General features: G+C 35.7%; 1 protein-coding gene and 1 long non-coding RNA gene across 3 annotated transcripts; both read right to left on the bottom strand.

The window, feature by feature from the left end:
• Positions 1 to 2742: 2742 nt before the first annotated feature.
• LOC128209753 (uncharacterized) lies at positions 2743 to 15046 on the bottom strand. Of its 2 annotated transcripts, none has more exons than XM_052913941.1 (11): positions 14848 to 15046; positions 14186 to 14494; positions 13673 to 13828; positions 11828 to 12033; positions 11492 to 11630; positions 9691 to 9813; positions 8379 to 8582; positions 6315 to 6581; positions 5940 to 6071; positions 4586 to 4818; positions 2743 to 3478 (listed from the first exon to the last, which is right to left on the bottom strand). In XM_052913941.1, the coding sequence occupies exons 2-11, from the start codon at positions 14364 to 14366 to the stop codon at positions 3167 to 3169; spliced, it is 1953 nt and encodes a 650-aa protein (XP_052769901.1). In that variant the 5' UTR covers positions 14367 to 14494; positions 14848 to 15046; the 3' UTR covers positions 2743 to 3166. The 2 variants fall into 2 exon arrangements, with proteins under 2 accessions (XP_052769901.1, XP_052769900.1); XM_052913940.1 differs by lacking the exon at positions 14848 to 15046 and adding an exon at positions 14766 to 14816.
• A 3940-nt stretch (positions 15047 to 18986) lies between these two features.
• LOC128209576 (uncharacterized) lies at positions 18987 to 20246 on the bottom strand. The gene is made up of 2 exons (XR_008257026.1): positions 19687 to 20246; positions 18987 to 19352 (listed from the first exon to the last, which is right to left on the bottom strand). It is a non-coding gene; the product is annotated as an uncharacterized LOC128209576 (long non-coding RNA).
• Positions 20247 to 21770: the final 1524 nt, after the last annotated feature.

Genomic DNA, 21770 nt, shown 5'->3' with positions numbered 1-21770 from the left:
GATTTTCATAAGTAACTAAGCTTGATTGGTTATAATTTGGCGATTATCTCGTAATTACTTTTTAATATCAAATATGTATTTCTAGAAATGGAACTTGATTTTGATATTTTAAATATTTATTTTTATTAACTCCGTCAGAGAAGTTAAACAGTTAATTGTGTCAAAGTCAATTTAAAGAACACCCGCACAATATTGTCCCGTATAGTTCCGAAAAAAATACAATTATATTGACATTGAGTGTTCATTGTATTGACTTCTGCCTAGTTTAAGGAATATTTGCCATGATAATCCACTGCCGTGCATCTTCTCAATATTACACTGGTGTCACAGTAGGGGCCATTCCTGTGTATTTGTTAATTGGCTCAGGGCCTTTTAGGTTGACACTTTTCGAGTAGATTATCCTACTAATACATATAAACAATATACATAGCTATAAATGAATTAATTGAATAAACCAAAATAAATATGACTGATAAGCTTTTAAACAGTGATATAGCATTTATATTTAAACCCATTTTAAATGCATGATCACCATTGTTATATCCAAATTGTGAAGCATCCTTTGTTAAAATATATTGGTGGGCTATTATATATAACATCACTCTTGTTCTTATTCAAAGGCATTGTATAAATACTGTTATTATCGTTTGAAAGCAACAACAACAAAAGATGAAAAGTCCAATTCTATAATAAAACCTTTATAACTGCACGGCTGGATTCCCAGATCGGAGAACTGCTAAGCAGCACAAGGCCATTAAGATAACTTTCGTTATGACTTTGTATTAATATTTTCGTGTATATGCTTATGGGTGTGTGCGTGTGCGCGCGCGTGCGTGCGTGCATGTAAGTGTGTTTGCGTTTATTCATCGGTTCTGTATAGTGTGACTTTTTGAATTGCTATTCGTAAATATGGTTGGTATTATTTTACTTTGTACTGTGATGATAAGAAATGTTACTGTGTCTCAAGCATTTAATGAGTTTTGCCTATCAATTATATAGTTAATATGTTTTCATGAACAAGTTTAAAAATTATAAAAGGGTCATACAAGAATAAATTTAATCAGTAGGGTACTTATTTAATAAAACAAGAAAGGATTTTTTTTAAGAAGGACATTTGCAGATACAAAGTCACACGGTGCAAGATTTCTCCTCGTATGCGACCGCGCACCCCGGTTTAGTAGTGCAGCTTCACCGAGCCCGAGCCACACTGTCTTAGCGGCACGTGCATTTGACCAGCTTGTGGTATTAGCTGACATAACTGCGAGTCGCTGTTGAAGTGCAGACAAAGTTTTATCGTTCAAATGACTCAAGTCAAATTAAGATGTTAAAAGTTGGTTCTTTATTAATTCCCCTTTTACGTTTAATTGTCACGTCCGGCTATTGATATAATGTACCAATACTATTTAATAGAAGAAGAAGTACAAAGATCCTAGTTAATTCTCTAAGTGTTTCCATTACAAAGGGTCTTTTCCTGTATATGTCAAATTAGGGAGTAGTCGGTCCCTGCTAAAATTAAAATGAAATATGGAATCATTGTTGTGACTCGGAGACCTATGCATATCCCTGATTAGAAATAAGAGATGTCTAGTTGGTTTGGTTTTGGCTATTTTAAATGCAAAACAGGCATTGCCTTTTGAAGCACACACTAGTTAACTATAAATGTCAATATATGAGCATACTTTCTTAACATGCACTAGTTCACAAAGCCAAAAGTAACGCCGAATCATTGATATCCTCATTAACTTTGTTATTATTTATGGCCTTTCTCAACAAAATGTTTGCATTGGTGGGCCGCTCATGAAAAAAACCCTGCCGTAATCAAAATTTTACCAAATCAGCTAAATCAGTAAAATCTTTTTTTTTCTTACTCCTATTTGTATTCCTATAAACAGCTGAAATAAAAACAAAACAATTATATACTATTGTATTATAGTAAATATATATTATTATATTCATAGTAAAAACGCAGCAGCTAGCTGCCAGCAGCACAGCAGCTAGCTGCTGTTGCTGCTAGCAGCTTGCTGCTATGCTGCTGTGCTGCTAACTTCACTCACATAGAAGAACTTCAACTTTCATTTTGAGATTCAGTTTCAAATCTTTTATTCTCAGTAGCAGTGACCTTGACATTGACCCCAGGGGCCCTAACCGCAATCAAATTAAAGGTATCCGCAAACACTTCCTAAATAACAAGTTAAGTCAAGATATGTCAACACCAATTAAGTTATTCGGTTGCAACCGTTTTTCTATTTTTAGTAACAGTGACCTTAACCTTGATCTCAGGGGCCCAAAACACAATCCAATGAAAGTTCTCCATAAACTCTTAATAAGTACCAAGTTTAGCCAAGATATGACAGCCCTTACTAAAGTAATTCATTTTAACGGTTTTTTTAGCAACAGTGACATTGACCTTTGGAGCCCCAAACACAATCCCATGAAAGGTCTATATAATCTCTTCTTATATAAATTTGGTCAAAATGTGTCAACCCTAACAAAAGTTATTCAGTGCCACGACGTTTGATCCCGCCACCCGTGTGCCCGCTCGATGTACAAAATGAAAAGCCAAGCAGTAGACTTGTTTCAGCATTTTTATTAAAATAAGATTAAATGCATAGCATAAATTGAGCTTTAAAAGTGCAAAATGGTCCTTAACAGTAACAACCATTGATCAAATGTTCAACATTTTTACAGATAATAAAACAAAAATAATATATAAATTGAATATGTGAGGTAAACCTATGCACTTCAAATTAGTGAATTAATAATAAACATGCATCTTATGTACAAATAAAAAATAATAGTATATAAATGTATGGCGAAGGTGTGTATAAGAAAAACATCCTCCGAAATTGATAAGAAAGATCTCAAAAGTGAGTCAAAATACATCATTGTTTCCGTATCATTTTAAAATAAATACCAAAATGTTATTATTGCATATTCTTAAAAACACCGAAAATGCTGCTAAATGGAATAAAATATTTTATGGAGGATAATTCAGTGCACGAATCCTGCACATTTCTAGTCCTACCATACATTGATTTGTGCTTGAAAGATGTTCCGTATGAACGTTTCTTAACCATGTGAATGTTAATTTTGTTTCAACTAAGTCTCTTCTAATCCATTGAGTCTTTAAAATATCACGGCCCTGGTTAATAGATCCGTCGATACCTCAAAGAATTGCACATGCCCCACTTTTAGATACCCTTCCCCTGGACCCATGTTTCTTTTTCTTGCCTCCTCTGTCGGACGATGTGTGTGGTTCGTTGTAACTTGCTGGGCCTGGAAATGGCCCTGAAAGACTCGCTCTGTCGCTCACCGGGGTGAACACATTGTCCTCATTATCGTGTTCTTCATCTTCATCATTAGCATCAACCACACCATTTTCCTCGTCAGGAGTAATTCTTGTGGTTGCATCGTCATCCTCTTTGGTTTGTGTCTCACGAATCAACATCACGTCTTCAAATTCTTCGACACCCCCTTTCTGGAATATTAATTGAAAATACTTAAAAGTAGTCTCACAAAAATATCATTGCAAAGCCACTGTATGATAGCCAGATTTTTTGAGGTGGAAACTTATATTTAACGTATACGTATGATGGGTATTTCATCCTCACTTACAGGCATGATAATGTGTAATTTCCGAAACAATATTCATCATTGTGTCTACCATGTAAGACTGATCGATCATTTCGGCAAACCGGCGATTTCTTTTTGAATTTCTATGAAAATCTGACAAGCAATATAATATGAACATTATTGATGAAAGCGCTGAAAGCGTTGACAGGCTGTAGGCGCGACAAGCGTGGTTTTACTTTTTTTAATTGTGTTCACTGGCAATAAAAATTGAATCCAAAAAATCTTTTGATGGGCCTCAGACTGTTACTGATAAATGTTTGTCATTATCTAAGAAGAGGTTATGTAAATTGATTGATTTTTTTTTATTGAATAGAATTAGCTAGTTTCATAACAGTAACTGATAAAGCAATATGTACTGGAATATATGTACATTGCTTTTATTTTGCAAGGTTTTTGCTAGTTAACAGTTAATTAAATGAAACCCGATGTTGGATGTGGACGTTTTGACTATTTGTAATAGTTAAAATAAGACAGAGTCTTTAAGTCAACACATTTCCATTTTCTGCGTATCAATAATTATATATTTCCCTCGATTCTTCAAAAAGATTTATTTCAGATAATTCGGCATGCTTTCAAATTCACATTAACGTTGAGATCTTATAAACGTATTTAAATAAATTGGTATTTTTAATTCTCACTATTTTAAACCGTATAACAACATACTACCAATTTTGTTTAACCCGGAGCATTACTTTTTTAAACATGCCATGCCAAAATGTAGATCTGACGATACCCAATTTTTATTTGCGGTACTTATGTATGTAGGGATGCGGCCTTCAGCCCAAACTACCATTTCCGGATCCATTTATCTGCATTTGATGATACAAGAATGATGGTACAGGAGTGGTAGTGCATGTATTGCTGTGTGTGTTGTTGTTTTAAAGTAGATCGGAAGTGTTTTAAATGAATACACTTGAAAGGCATATACACTATTTCTCGTAGTATTTCTTACCAATGTCAACATCATTTCCTCCTCCGAGACAGCTTGAGCTGTTTTTGAATTCACGTGATATGGCCACGTGATCCTTATTTGAGCGCTTCCGGGAGTAAAGCAAACAATAGGGTAGTATGTGTCGAGAAGGTTGTGTTTTAATACAATACGCTGCCCAATAGAGTTGTTGACTAAGAAGTAAACTTCGGTTTCTCCCTGACCGGCCTTTTTGATGCAACAGCAAACACTGTCACCTGTAAGGCAAAAACAACATGGTACTATTAAGCCACAATCACTCATAGCTTACGACTAACTCAATACCTACGACGACTAGAATTTACGGCGTTTCACGACAACCTCTTGCAACCAAAACCAGGAAAATGATGGTTGAATTAGTCGATGGATACTTGGCGATAGGTCCTGCGACCAATTGGCGATCGTCGTCCGCTCATACGACTGTCGGCAAAAGGTAAACGACAGATTGGCGACTACTTGGCGACATTTAACGACTAGTTGGCGAGTGGTTGCCTATGATCTTACTAGGGTCGTCAACCTTTCACGTTCATGGTTAGGTCAGCCCGAACAAATCTAGCATTATTTAAAATATTGAAGGAGAAAGATGGAGCATGGCTATGCCACTGAGAAGAAAATGCTGCGTAAGTTGTTATTCTAATTACCATTCATCTACGTCATCTGGTTTATCGTCACCGGTATTCATAACACATCGTAAGTCATTTCTTAACTGAAGTAGATTTCTTATTTTTTTTCATGGTCAAATTAAAATGAATGTATAAGAGTTTTTAAAATAACAGTATCGGTATTCAATAAAATCAATGTCGATAAAGTATTTCAGAAAACTTTTAATCATTATATCAAATGATCAGTGAGATGCTAACTTAGGAAAATGACTTAAGATAAGAAATGACGTAAGATGTTTTGTGAATACCGGCCCAGGATCTCTGCCCCATCTGGCCTCACCAACTCCCTTTCCGACTGCCGCGCCGGTTTCGGGGTTGTGAGAGCGGCAGAGGTCTCTTCCGTATCTCTCGTTGGTACCATGCCGAGCAGTACACATTCATTTTCAGGCAAGAAACTCTTATCCTTGAATTACCGGAGATTAGTCAAAAACCAATCGGCAACCAATCGCCAAGTGGTCGGCGTTGAGCTGCTGACAAAAAACACGTCGGCAACCAGTGGACGATCCGTAGCCGATCAGTCGCCGACTGGTCGTCGACCGATTGAAAACCATGGGAAGTCTTTTTGCGACAACTCTGGTTTAAATTGGTCTTAAATTAGCCGATAAATATATACATTATAAATCGGTGGCCTAAAAAGATATCTTAATTGTTAGAAATGATCGTGAACATTCGTTCACCTTCTTTCACCGGGTATGTATTTTCTGTATTTCTGGAAACGAAGAAGGCTCTTTGCTTTCTGTGGCGAAGGTCTATTCCATCAATTGGGAAATCGTTCAGCGCTGCTCCAATTTGTATTTGACATTCGGCGTCTGAAATATGCGATGTTATGCATTGTTATGTTTTCCCCTCTCTTTGGTTAATTTAATAAAAAGTACACATCCACACACGAAAATAAGTAATGTGTATTAAATAGTGTGATACCTTAGAGGATATGAAGTTTACTGAATACTAATCTGGATTTCAAGTTAAAAAATTTCAACAAAATCCTTTCAAGAATGCTGTAAAAAAATGCGCGTCTGTACAAAAAAAAACTGAAATGTATAGTCACATACCAATTTCTAACACTGTGATTTTAAAGAAGCACTGGTTTTCATAGCTGCATATGCATTGTATAGAATTGGTCTGAGTGTCAGCCTGCGTTATGTTATCGACATCCACAAATGCTTGTCTACCGCCCTTGACCGAGGATTCGACTACCGGAAAGTGTATGGATTCGCTAAACCGGAAGTTGTCATACACTGGTCGCCATATGTCAAAAATAGTCCGGTCCGGCAGAGCAAATGTTCGGGTGGCAGGGTACCATACCTTGACTGAATCATCTGAAAGAAAAAAATGGACAAAATACAATTTAAAATCGAGCCAGCAGAATTTATAAAAATGCTAAGCCCATCATTATATATTTGAAATATTTAGATGACAAAAATGACTGTGTGTTGATCGCTCATATTCTGGCATTGAGGCAAACCATGGAACGTGATAGACCATTTCCCTAACAAAACTCGAGCGGTCACAGGAAGGGCCCTGATTTATAGCAATATGCAATCGGAACATCTCGGCCATTTTTCATCGCAAACAACATCTGATGTATGCCGGTGAATTAGTAGAAGTAGTTCGTAAAATTAATAATAAAAAAATATTAATTTAATGTAGTGTTTTTGTGTGTAATTTGTATTAATCAGTTTAAAATAATTCCAAAAGTGTAAAATTGCATAGTAATATATAGAATCTTAAGAGTAAAATCCTTTGGTTTAACTGCTAAACTAAAATTACTACGCGATCTACTTGCAGCGTAGATAAAGGTAAAGAATTCTAACATTATAAACCGTCCATAGTCCATATACATCCGAGGTTCTTTTCGATGGAAAATGGCCGAAGTGTTCCGATTTAGCAATTTGAAGGCATGTTAAGTCAATCGGGATAACTGCAAATATGTGACAGGCAGTACAATGTTGCTTCCAGATTATAAACATTTTTCAAATTGTATTGAATTTTATACAAAGTTCTTATTTTCAGTAAACAAATCATGTGTAAAGATTAATAAAGCGTATTGGATTGTCAATAAACTTGTGTTAACAGTACAGTTCTTGCAATATGTTCAAGTTTACAAAACAAGAGTAATATCAAAATAGATGTAGTTTTATATATAAAATATATATAACAAGAGCTGACGTACGCCAGCGCGCTCGACTATACACCGCTTTGTTATTGAAATGAATACAATAATGTTGAAATATGTGCCTGTCAAAAGCAATAAAAAGGTAAACAAGAAATGCAGCAATGCGACGAAACCAGGATTTCAATGACTAGCCGTTGTGAGATTCAGTTTTAACTTCTTTTTTAGCTACAGTGACCTTGACCTTAACCATAGAGGCCCAAAATGCATGTAAGTCATCCATTAACTCTTCCTACATACCAAGTTTGATCAGAATATGTCAATCCTAACTAAAGGTATTCAGTACCAAACGGTTATCTATTTTAGTAACAGTGGCCTTGACCTTCACCCTAGGGACCTGAAACGCAATCCCATAAAAGGTCTCCATACACACTTCCTATATACTTCCTGTATACCAAGTTACAAATCGGTACACATATATTCTAATCAACTCGTTTAAGAGTTTCACTCTCTTTCTCAAATGTTTATATACGAGTATATACAACATACTTGTTTGTCAAAAGAGATCAATAGGAAATAAAAGAAGAGGTAATTTTAAGTGTATCTATTGCCATTCACCAATATTTCAATTGTATTAAGTTTCTTACATTTTTATATCATTTTTTTTCTATAGGGGAGACAAATTGGTAAAAATCGGTCCTCGAGTATATGATTCTCGAACCACCCATTATAGCACAATGCCATCTATTGATGCTTCATGTTTTACAATATTCCATTCAAACTGTTAAAGTTATTATGAAAAGTAAATTAAAAAAGTAAATAAAAGGTTAAAACATTTATTTGAAGGGAGACAATTAAAAAACAGTGGACCACAGAAATACTGTTCTTGTAACATGCAGTAATCAAACATATAATGCCAGTTGTTGTTTTCAATTTCCTTTTAATTTTTTTTTCAACATATTGTGCTTTAATATTGGAAAATAATCTCCGATCTTTATCATACCTTTGACAAGGAGACCAACCAATGGATAAAATCCTCCCTCGGGCACTTGACGAATGTTCTTGTAGACAATCTTTCCTCTGTATGTATAATAGACCAAAACAAGCTGGGTTCGCCGGTGCTCAATGCTGCACTTGGGGTCAAAAAGAATTCCACAACCCAGTCGATCGCCAACGTTGATTCTTATTTCCTTGAGTAACTGAAGCTCTGTGCAATATTTAAAAGCATGGTATTTTTCTAAGCAATCAGAACTCATCGGCAATTTTTCATCGAAAACAAACTCGGATGTATATGGACGGTTTACAATGATCTTTACAATTAACTACGCTGCAAGTAGATCGCGTAGTAATTTCAATTTAGCAGTGAAACTTGATAAATTTACTCTTGGGAATCTTAATTAATTAATTTAATAGTTATGCAATAATACACTTTACCGGTAATATATACAATTTATTTATACGTTTATTTTACAAACTACTTCTACCGATGTACGCATACATCCGATGTTGTTTTCAATGGAAAATGACCGAGATGTTCCGAAATATTTTTAAGAACATGTCATATGAACATATGTCATGAACATATCTTATATATCGAAAACGTATTAAAATGGTGCTTAATATATACTATTGGCATGTATAATTTAATTAACAACAACATTGAAACAATTCTCAAGGCTCAAACCTATTGCATACACTTTGTACATGTAGTTAATGTCTCCGTTTCAATCAAGGGTTAAGATCGTTAACTGTCAGAGTAGCCTCGTTTTGGGCGTAGCTACTGTGATTTAATAAAAAATATTTTACATATATGGTATATATATTGTTCCAGTAACTTAACGGATGTCTCTTAGCACTCTTAAGCAGTTTATGGCTTTCGATTAGTTATTGCAACGGTGTCCAGGCCCAGTTTCTCTAAACTTCTCAAGTCCTTTATAACAGGATTAAGCTTATCCCACTATTTTTCTTTGCCGTCTTCAATTCGCGTGATATTAACTGCATTAAGAGTAATTATAGGACTTTAAATAGGATATCCTTCTATGATTATCACAATAAACCATATTTTATTTACCAAAATCTCATTTAAGTACTGTATGTGTTTTGTCTAATTGAAATAAGCAACTTAAGCATGTAAAGCTTAAGAAGTTTCGAGAAATTAGGACCAGTTTAACTAAAAAAGTGATTTTGTTCAAATATAAATGTTATTTTGAAAAACGTTTCTGTCGATCTGGCACATTGGCAACAAACTGACTTGAATGAGCATAGCGGTTACAATGTTAGCACATTCCGGAAGCCTACTAATTTGAAATCCCTACCTGTTTTTCCAGGGGACAATTTGGGCGCTTTAAATTTGCTTGTGAACGCCGAACTCAGCCCGAGAGACGGACAGCACTCGGGGTCCAGCTTCGTTAATAGCTCGATCTCAAAATAGCAGCTTTCTGAAATGAATAAAAAAAATATTCCCTAATCATATGGGATTGTTTAAAATGCCATATTAACATTCAAGTGAAAGTTGTTAACCTAAATGAAGCTTCTTTTGTGCAAGTCCATTTGGGATAATATTATTCACTTCATGTTAAATGCTTATTCCCAGTTTACATCAATGTGTGTCTTGTCTTGTCTTTATAAATTTGGCATGGTGTCTATTCCGAAAATAATTGAAAAACTGGCGTAAAAAATGCTTCAGCTATAAATTTAATTTACGGTCGTAAAATGCAACAGCCAGTTCCTTAACCAAGAACTTCACTCATTGGCTCAACTTAATATCAAATAAAGACGTCCATAAACTTAATTATTCAGCGAAAATCGAATAAACTGTACCTATTGTGGTAACATTGGGACCCCACATGTACGTTACCGTTATGGCTTTTAAATTATTGATGTGATTGATTTCCGATTAAATGTCAGTCCTGTGTCTTAGGGGGGAAACTTACTTTTGATATTGACCACATGGCCAGGAAATTCTGGCGTTCATATGAACATCTGCGATTATTGATCAAACTGAAGATTTTTCCCGCATACGAGTCAGCAAATCTGTCCAGCTAACACTGCATCATTAAGTATTGTTCACACCTTTGAACGTTACAGTGGGCCTACTGTTCGGAACTTCTATTAAGTCCTTCGGGCTGATTGTTCAGAACTTAAAATTAACAACATAGTTAACACATTTGTTGTTAACTTTCAACATTGAAATGGTTGATGATATGCTAATATATTTGAATATAAGAGGAACCTCTTAAAGAGTTGTTTCAATTTTATTAGAAATACTGCAGAGCACGAGTGAATCCATTAATCTACCAGAGCAGTAAAGATTTAAAAGTTAACAATGATGATGTTGACAACGTTGTTAACTTAAACAAAGTTCTGAACAATCGGCCCTATAGTTGTTGACGCAATAATTGTTACCTTTCAAATCGTTAACTCTCCAGAAGTTAAATGGATTCGCTTGTGATCTGCTGTGTTTTGTTTTGAGACATCTGTTTCAGCTGTAGTTCTTTATATTTAAATGTGACACATAATAGAATAGTTCACATCTAAAAGGTAACAACGATGGCGTAAATCACGTTGATAACTTCAGCAATGTGCAGAACAACGGCCCAATGTCTTCATTTAAATGCAGACCCGACCAGATCCAAATCTAGCAGTATCATGGCATAAGAAACCATAGCCAGCTAACATTCCAGGTCAGTAGACAGATGCCGAACTTGTCATCATAATCCTCCACGTAAAACTGACCAACGTGGATTCAATTCGAAAGTAAGTTTTATACTGGACCACTGTGTATTGGTCATTGAACTTGTAGGCTTAACCCACAACTTCTGTTATTAACACGGACGACTTAATATGGGTATGGCCTATGTGCCCGTACGGCGCTAAAACGGCTCGTTTTCATATTTAGGCAGCTGAATTTGAAACGTATAGCTGGCCCATGCTAGATAAGTAACATTCAAATATATACTTGAAGTGTTCATGCTGAATATAATCTCATACAAAATCATATTCCCAATAATCGCCTCACGACCTAAGGCTAAATAAAAAAGCAAAGAGTGTGCACTAAATCCGCTGCTTTCTTATTCAGTCAACATGACTTGCTGCACATCGTTGCGCTGAACTTACCTCTATCCATCGGCCTAGGAGCCTGCACGTTGAACCCTGTCCGTTCCTTGTCATCGTAATCCACCAACGTCAACGTACGTCTGACGTCATTCCTGATTATATTCCGAAAGCCAATCCAGTTGGACAGAGAGGAGTTGAGCTGCAAAATAAAACATTTGAACATTAGTGATTCATTTAGTAAATCATAACTCAGACCACAAGTAAAGGTCCGTTTGACGTAGTTTAAGAGTCAAAGAAAACTATGTTTAAAGTTTGACCGGTCGCTAACTTATGTCACTACTCCGTGTTCACAAACCGTATATTTTTCATTGCACAAATTGCATATGTTTTGATTACCGTGAGCATATTGACACAAGAAGTAGCGCCAGAATGGGGCCAGGTGATTCTGAAAGCGGCGGGACCATTGCTCACGCCGACGGCCGGAAACAGGAATCGCTGGGGGACGGCGACCCACTGGCGGAACACGAGACGTCCATTCAGAAAGAAATTAAGCAAGGAGCGAGAGGGGAATGACTCTTCCATATACACAGTGATACGATCGCCTGGAATTAGATGGTGGGAATTGCGTCAAGGACTTTAAATGAGTCACATATAGTGAATGAGTTGTCCGTTTCTTATTAGTACCTACAGCTTCTTCTTGAGTGCCCTGGGCATTGATGTTTTAAGTTGCTTGAGGTGGAATATTCCACAGGTGGGGAGTTCGAAAATATTTGCATCCTTACTTCCGACACAAACATTCCAATAAGTGTTATCACAGGCGTCTGATTCATTGTTTGTCACAAAATCAACATTTTAATGACAAACAATGATTCAGACGCCTATGAGTATTATCTTAAAGGAGAATTACAGTTAACGTTGGCATGCTAGAATTTATATTCACATCAGTCTGTTTTCTAATAGAGCACGTGTTTTACGACCCGGGTGCACTTGGGGAATATAAAATACCTCTAAGGTTTACACTCGTGAATTGATTACGCAAACATTATTATAGATTTTACAGAACTATTTGCATTTGATAATTTAGTTTTGTGTGCCCAATTTGAAAATGAAATATTTTGTATTGTAAACATTTATGACAAATTTGGCATAAGTGATGCTTACAGTAACTTTCAGTAACTGTGGCAATGCATAGGTACAATTGTCATTTTTGTAACGTATGTGTCGAAATAATCCACTTATATATTCCAAGAATGTATAAATGGTCTAATATTTCGATCTAAACGACTGTATAAGTCACTTCCGCCAAATATTTGATGAGAATTTTATTGGGAAAATATGCCCCAAGAGAGGTCGTTTAGCTATGTTTTAAGTCATAAACAAGTCTCTGCGTTAGGTTAGGTTAGTCCATTGATTGCTCAGAACACGTTCGGTTGTTTGGTCAAGTGCCTTGAGAATTAAAGTAATTAGATTTTCCCTCTGAACACAAATATATAACTTGTGTACATGTCTCTATAGACAATTCGAAGCCAGACGTGAGTTGTACCGATGAAAATATTGAACACCGCGTTTACTTTCGATTTTTTCATCCCTATAACTTAATTACTCGAGTTACGTACAGATGTTATTATCCTTTTTGCAGCAGTCTCACAAGGGAAAACAATTCTAACACAGACGCATGTGGCCAGGCGCGTAGCTGCCTATACGCGAGTATGCGGCTGAATCCACATTCTGACAAAAAAATCAGCATAAGTTGCAGTATGCGTACTTGACTAACTACATGATACTAAAACTGTCCATTTTCCAGTACTAAATAATTAAAGCACCTCAGAACACCAAGAATGCACCAGATTGCACCATGGTTTTCAAAATATTCCGAGGGGGCATGCCCCCGGATCCCCTAGAACAATTATGAATCCACATGAATATAGGGCAAGCTACGCCCCTGATAGCTCTGAATGTGTTTGTAATGTTTAGTTATTATCTTTTTTCGTCATCTTGGACGCAAACAGTTAATGGTATAGGCTAAGTTTGAACTTCCGACTAAAAAAGAAACACAAACTGCTCAACTATTTTATGCTGACACAATAATTCAATGGTTTCTAAATTAAATAATGTGTTCTGAAAGCTTGAATAAAGCGATACAGACATGCCACGAAAAGACTCGCTTGAGCTTATCATATTCTAAAAATAGACTTACAACAACCCAACTTAAATTACATGTACATGTCATAACAGTCTCACCCTTCCTCCCATAAGTGTTGTCGCTTTTAAGTCCCTCTCCCGCCGTAAATATCCCCCCATCTCCTGAGTGATAGCGAAGTGAAAGGTGTAGGTTCCAGGACGGATCCGACCCCGGTGATGACTCCTTGCTGTTTGTACCGATCATGAAAAAATTGTCTAGAAGTAAAAAGGAACTATTTCAGTAGGAACAAAGGTTAAAAGGATAAGCAAAACTATTTTAAAAGTATGTGATTATTTTGTTTAAAAGATCAATAATTGATGAGAACGAGGGGGAAATTACCATAGGGTAGGAGTCGGATTTGAAGCTCCGTTGTATTTGTACCAATTGATGGTTTAAACTAACAGCATTTATACTGATTTAATGGAGCTTTGAAATGATATAATATTTAACAAAGGAAGCCCATAAAGCTGTATATAAAATATATGCAATTTTGATTAGAAAAATATTGAATATTTTATGCGTTCTTAAACTACTTTTAATTGCATCTTATCATGCTCAAACAACAAACTTACCTTTTGAATCTTGTAATATTTCCACCTCGAAGAATCTGTTATAGTGAGATAGAGGCATAATTCCCTGAATCATATTTAACGTCAGGTGCGGGTTAGGCACGCAATCAACGTTAACGGTGACGCCATCATCTCCAACGTGAAACGTGGAGCAGCTCGCGTACTGTTTTATCCTGATTGTCATCTTCTTCTTTTAAATAACCGACGACGCCACACGATATGTCATATCTTCATTTTCATATTGTTTTTCTTCAATGATTTATTGCCACGTATCATTCAATCCAACAAAAGCAATCTAGTATTTATCAGCATCTGGTAAATATGAAAACACGTATTATTATTTCCTACTTCGTTGTATTATATGAAAAATCTGTTAACGAAGTATAAGTTTAAAGCATCAAGACAGTGTTAAACTATTCTAAAGTTATGAGCGTAAAATACAGTTTAAAGATTTCTGAATTATGAAGCTTTCAAATACTACTCTAAAGTAGTGTTGCTGTTTATGGGAATGTGTCAATATTCAATAACAGTAGCACCATATGAATAGATAAAGATATTCAGTTTACATTACATTTAAGCATACCATTAACCGTCGATTAATATCAAAAGTAAATCCGAAAACTTGGCATTATTTGTCACATCATATACTGTAGTACAACACTAACCATTTCCCATGCTTGCAGTCTACACTAAGCAAATTATACGTAAGTATTGGAAATAACTTAGTTCACTTTCTAAATCCGAGCGATGTTTTCAATAGGAAAACAACAATTACTACAGGACACGAAAAAACTGATAATATTCGCATTTTGTAAATTCATAGATTTCAATAATCAAGCCATTAATCCAGAGCGTTGAAAGCAAACTAAATAGATGAAGTGTATTTCAAACAGATAAAACACTCGAGCTTGGCAACTAACAAAACACATTGAAAATGAGTTATATGGAGCTCCACATATTATGATAGTCGTAATTTACAAATTCTATTTAACGCAGGTCTGTAACTTACAGAAATGAGTCCGGGATCGATAGAAAAGTCAAACGTCACTTGATTAAATATTAACCAATTGGGGTTTCGATTCAAGAAACATGTAATTATCACTGATCATACATTTCTTCTAGTACTAGCTTGATCGATTGACAAATGATTGTTTAAGACATCTCCCCTGAGATCCTCCAATCATACCTACCCTGATAAATCATTCATTCATATCGTTAACTTTATTAACTCTTAAGGACTATCCTTGTTGGCACGTGCATGCCAAAATGGCCATAAACTGGCTGATTTACGACAACGAGGGTAGGAAAAAGAACCCTCAAAGGAATACTTCAGCATAATTTGTAACTTATATTATGCCATTTTTCTGCAAATATGTCGTTTCTTCAAAACATGTTTATTTTGGGGTGGTATTCAATATGCCACTTAACTCAATCTTATGGTCATACATCATTGCCTTCATTTACTGTATTGGTTTGTTATTTACAACAAGTATTCCGATTAGCTACATCGTTCTTAGATCCAATATCGAATACCACCCTAGAGCAAAATGTCCTGTGTATGACTTTGTGATCTCATTGCTTTAAAAAACGCATTTTATAAGTTGGTGCCAAACTTTTACATGTATTTGTTCCTTGTCTATACATTATTCCCCATATAAATACGAAAATAAAGTAGGCGGAACCTAACCATGAAATAAGTAGCGTGCATATAAATCATGATATTTACTGAAACACTCACGCTAGTTATAGACAGCATACAACAGCAGTCACTATATCACAACCCTCGTTATAGAAATTATAAAAGTTAGGGCTCGTGCATTACTTCCATAAATCAGGTAGAGGGTGCCTAACTATTACTTATAACACTTGAAATTGTTGGAACATAGCATGTGATGTTTAACGCCCAGAAGCCTTTGAATGGTCGCATAAACTACAAAATATAATATGTATTACTATATTTTTTTATTAGACGAACGGTTGCAGTGAAATTGGAGTCTCTTTAGGGTTTATGACGTTGTACTGACTGTTAAAGGTGCACTCTTACTCCCAAAGAGGCAGTGCCCCAATTAATACAATTGTTTTGATTTACCGAAAAGGATGAAAACATATCGAAAACAATGGTTCTTATAAAGCACACCATGTTAAATATGGAAGAAAGGTGCAGGGCCAGCGGTATTTCTACCTTATGAGATAATAGTTGGTCACTGTAAATCTTTTAGGAATCACCAGTCATTTACTATTTGTGCGTTTTCAACTATTAAAAACACGATAACAGTCTTGTTATCAGTAATTAGTATTTTCCATAAAGGCATTATTTAGTGAGTTGTTAAAGTTTTATTAAAAAATATGTTTGTTAAAAATATATGTATTGATTGGGAAAAACTTTACCTACACCTGTTTGCGATTCGATACGAAACGTTGTTATCTCCCATGTGAACAAGCCGGAAGGGAGTTAACAAAGTTCATATTTGACTTGTTTTCCATGCAGCGAATATGGCAGCTTACATGGATTTGTCCATACTATAGTTTATTATTTCTATGTGCAGAGTTAATAGTGTTTTCGCCAGATTCCCCAGATAACCATTCATTCCATGTATATCAGTATATAAACTGCTGCGTGGTTGTCCATTTTAATTCATCACAGTCGTTGTTTGTTCGATTTCCAACAGGGGTATAATCTCGTAGGCTAGCCTCTCGAAATGGACCCCACTATTTGTTTCTACCCTGGGAACGGACTCGAGAGTGATCTTTATGCTTTCGTCACAATCGAGCTAAAAGTTATTTGTAAAAAAATATCAACTAAACAAATGAACTCATACTCATTTTCCTCAATAAAATGGCTTACATTGTCACGATGATCAAACTAGCTACTAGTCGTTGCGTTCTCATTAAAATAATAAAGAAGTATTCAACCTTTATGATCTATCGGTGACCGAAAGGAATAGAGGATAAATGTTTGTTTCAGTAGAAGATAATAATATATTTCACCGAGTAAGCACAAATAGTTTTAATTCACATCGTAACACTCATAGCGGAAATGTAGTAAAATGACGTCATATATTTACGTTGTGGGTGAACGTTTCTCAGATTGAGGCGGTCTAAAAAAAACACCAGTGAGTTTATCGTGTTATACTTAGTCGATCTATTTCAATAAACCACCGAAACAGATAACATAAAAGAACCAAAAAGGATACAATAAATAAAAGAACGTCTCAAAGCGTGTGCTGTTCTTGAAACGATCGACAAGGAGTTGAGTGGTTTTTACACGTAGTATCCCGACACTTATAACTCAAAACTGTATAAGTCAACAACTCAATCATTACGCATATGCTTGTAAAAAATGCACTGCATCATGTTCCATTTATCGTCCCATGTAACCTATCTTCAGACGATATTACCGAGGTATTACAAACAGGGGAACAACTGACCTGATATCAGCACGTGCACTTAATCATCAAGTCACCAAGAAAGTTTCGCAGTCCCTAATGATACTGTATACGGAATTATAAATTGGTACGTCATGGAACTCAAAGACAAATGTTCCCATTCGCTTTATGGTGGCCGTCATGGAATAACTTCATACTGCAGAAACATGGCAATATCTTCCGAATGTTTATTCCAGATGGCAAGCACCCTTGTGGGAGTTGTGTTGTTCCTTTCCCTGTAATTTTATCGGATGTAATTTTTCAAACCATGCGCGTATCTCATTGATAAAATATCACTTGTATTCCCTCAGACAATTTATTCTGTACGCTATATACATCACAACATTTTTTCTATGCAAAACAGAACGCCACTGGCGAGTTTCGGTGTTAATGGTTCTCCTCAATCGTATTGCTATTGTAGTAATGAATTTTCATCGTTGGTAAAAGCATTTTACGATTGGAATTTGCATATTCACTCTTGCCACTCAAATGTTGGTTGTTTTTATTACAATTCAAGTCATTGTTTCATTATTATCGGATGACAATATATTGAACATTATTTAGATTGTAAAATAAGGCTCCGACACGTTAAGCCTATGGCCGAAATTCTCGTATAAAGACTGTGTTTCATCATTAGGATCATGCTAGGCCATTTAAAAACTTTTTTTCAGTTATTATATCTTCATGCTGAAGGCATTTTACATATTTAATATTAAACCAAACCATCTCCAAACTCTGTTAATTATTTCCGAGGTCCATTCCCGAAACCAATACGGATATTGCCAAAATATTTCGCACAACTACATAAACGAATAAGTGTCCAGTCCAAATGGCAAAAGACATGAAGAACATAATTATAACGCTCCGACCCGCATATCACTGGCACTGGATTTTCAAACTTAATCATTTAAAAAAAAATCAAAAAAATCTTATAATTCCAAACTAAGAATTAGAATACCGAAAGTGTGAAAAAAATATTGATTTTATTTTATAGATATGCACTTGTCGGTATAATATCGGTATTATAATTTTTGAATTGAAATTATATTATCTTTTTATTTATTTATTTTTATACTAGTGCCGCATACCCGTGAAAAATACCACATTGTTGTTATTTGCAGTTTAATGGTCTTTTGTGTTCATTGAATGACGGTCTTGTTAATTCATGAAAAAATACGCTGTAAATCGCCTTGTATGGGGTGTGGCCAGTGTTGTACCATCAAATACCATGAACAGTCTCAATCACATGCTGTTTTCATAATTTCAGGTAGTTTGTGTTTCAAACGGATCTCTCTTAAAGAATTCATTTCATAATTTATATTATCACTCGTGGACGAATCAAAATCACTCCTCAGTAACAAAAAATACAAACAACGAAGTGTTTATAATTTATAGTTTATTAAAGCTAGACATTAACAAGATGATAGAGTATTACATTTATAATGAACCCACTCACAAAGGGTGATAGTGTTGCTTTTGGCTACTCGTTACATAAAACATCTACACACAATGATATCACAGTTCGCACAGGCCAATCTCAATAGTTAGTTGTTTATGAAATTAAGTTTAAGTCAGTCTACATTCTTCCTTTCTGTTTTTTTTCTAGCACCGTCGATTTTGGCTGTGGTCTTCTGCCTTTCCCTATCCGGCATTTGGTGCTGTGTTCGCCTCTGTACATTATCATATCTCCTTGAATCGCCTGCCAAAATGAGGGGTTGATGTAGATCTATTTGGAATGGAGACCACTAGAAATAAAAACGTATTTATATTTACTGTCTATGAAGTATAGCATTATGGTATTAACACACTTAACATTGATCTTTATTTAGCGACCCTATAATGTACAATCATGAACTTAAATGATCATGTATTATAACCAAGAGTCTAATAAATATTGTCATTCAGGTAACACTGTATAAATCATACATCGTAGGTAATATGTCCCACTGAGCTATTTTTAAAGAATATTGAGAAAAATAACCAGAAAATGATGGTGAGGTATTTTTGTATGCGTATCGCTATTTATGTCACTAACTATACATCCGGTTTAACATCGATTCTTTTGGTGACTTTATATACCTTTAAGTTAATCCTTTTTTCCGCATTTTGTTCCAAACTTAAAGCCGACATAGCCACCAATAGCAAGCCCCGCAATAAATGCGAGACCAGAAATAACTAGAATAGCAGTCCCACTGGCTTCAACTTCCAAACCGTCCTTTCCTATCTCAATGTCAACAATATCCGACATCTTGTTAGTATGTATACTAGCCCGAAAAGAAACGGACACATTAAAAAAAAAAATACCAGTTCAGCGACCAAAAAAGTATCTAGAGCGTGTTTACACACGAAAGTAAGTGCATGTATACTGTTGAGAATACTACTACAATTGAACCAACAACATACCAGAGTAATGTAAATACGTAAAAACAATTTAAGCGGCAATTCGGTAACTTAACATGATTGGGTAATCACACGAACTTGACAAAATACCTTTTAAGTATTGTTCACTCTAACTATAAAATAAAACTCAGCATTTATTTAAGAAAGAAAGTAAAAATACCTGTAAAATGTTATTGATTACGATACGCTTTAAAAAAAAAAAATCGGTTGAGTCGAAAATATGTAGGGCATAAAATCAAGTCCAGCTTACCTGGGTTAAAAATGAGGTCATTTCATTAGTGCTGCTTCAGTTTTCTTAGTTTGTCTCTTTAAAAACTCATGTTTCTTTTTAAGGTACGCTATTCTAGCTCCCCTCAGCGCCCATCCGACAACTGCTCCTAGCAAGAATGAAACTCCAGCGAAGATTGTGGCACTGCGTTTTTCTATTGTCGAGTGTTCGTGAAATATACTGACATCAACACCAACCTTTGTCGCCATGTTGAATGGCATGCTTGATTAGCTTTCCGGTTTAAATATTGCCGCCTGTCGAAAGATATCCATAATTGAATCGGATATTTGTCATTGAATATTTAGAAAGGATTATATTAATTGCGGCAACATGTCATATTTATGTGTACAGCTAGCTCGTTTTACTTTCCATGGCCTCCCTAGGCAGTGTAACTGTCATCTCGGATGCCGGTACCAGGGACGCATCCAGGAATTGACGTTTGCTGGATGTAGCACAACTTTTTGATATCCGTCCCTCCCTCAGAAACGAAATTGAAATGTTTTCAGAAATTATTGGCAGGGGGGTGGGGGTGGGTAGCTTACAAATAATACATAATTATGCATTTTGAGCGTAGATCTACCGTAGCCTATTGTATTACTTTTATTCTCCGATATTGGGGGGGGGGGGGGGGGCACCAAGAAACACCAAGTTTCGCTTCGCTATGACGTACGATTAGGGTCTTTATTGCCGATGCAGCATCATGCTAATGTAAAATAAGCCGATGCAGCATCGGCGAAGCCCATGCAGCATCGGCAGGCTGAAGCAGCATCGGCAGAGCATCATGCTGCATCTGCAAAATAATACTTGAGCATCATGCTCAAGAACAATAAAGACCCTTTCGTACGCGCTAATGTAAAATAAGCCGATGCTGCATCGGCAAAGCCCCTGCAGCATCGGCAAAGCCCATGCAGCATCGACAGGCTGAAGCAGCATCGGCAGAGCATCATGCTGCATCGGCAAAATAATAATTGAGCATCATGCTCAAGAACAATAAAAACCCTTTCGTACGCGCAATGCGCATAACTTTTTATGTGCTATTTTTAGCATCGGCACTTTAGGGTTAATCCAAATTTATTGCAATCAGCGCATGCAGACCATTAGAAACTCATAAATACAAATTTAAAGAGGATATAAATCTGTTTTTGGTACAATAAATACATTTGACGCGTGTTTATGTCTAAATTCGTATGTTAAGGGCAGATCCCATATAACTGGTCAAGCAAGTTGCAACTTGACCCAAAAATATAATTATATACATGTACAGAAGACACATTATAGTTTTTCTTTTCGTTAATCAATTATCCAGACCAAAACCATTTTAATCTTTCATAAATAGAAATCTATCATTATTAAGCGTGATTGGGCTACACGCATTTTATCTATGACCAGTGTTTTTTAAAAGTGTATGTCATATTTACATTTTGGTTTTATTTGATAACCTTCATAACATTGAAATAAGAAGGGACAGACAGAGGTCTAAATTTAACATATTTCT

The sequence above is a fragment of the Mya arenaria genome, chromosome 11 (assembly GCF_026914265.1).
Source record: "Mya arenaria isolate MELC-2E11 chromosome 11, ASM2691426v1".
Taxonomy (NCBI): domain Eukaryota; kingdom Metazoa; phylum Mollusca; class Bivalvia; order Myida; family Myidae; genus Mya; species Mya arenaria.
The sequence above is the reverse complement of the archived record's forward strand: the minus strand, read 5'-3'. Positions and strand labels throughout refer to the sequence as shown.

Coding starts and splice junctions, on each gene's coding strand:
- LOC128209753 (XM_052913941.1), bottom strand. CDS start 14,366: ATGACAATCAGGATAAAACAGTACGCGAGCTGCTCCACGTTTCACGTT. Junction 9,814..11,491: donor TCCTAGGCCGATGGATAGAG/GTAAGTTCAGCG, acceptor TATTCATTTCAG/AAAGCTGCTATTTTGAGATC. Junction 6,072..6,314: donor AATCACAGTGTTAGAAATTG/GTATGTGACTAT, acceptor CGCATATTTCAG/ACGCCGAATGTCAAATACAA.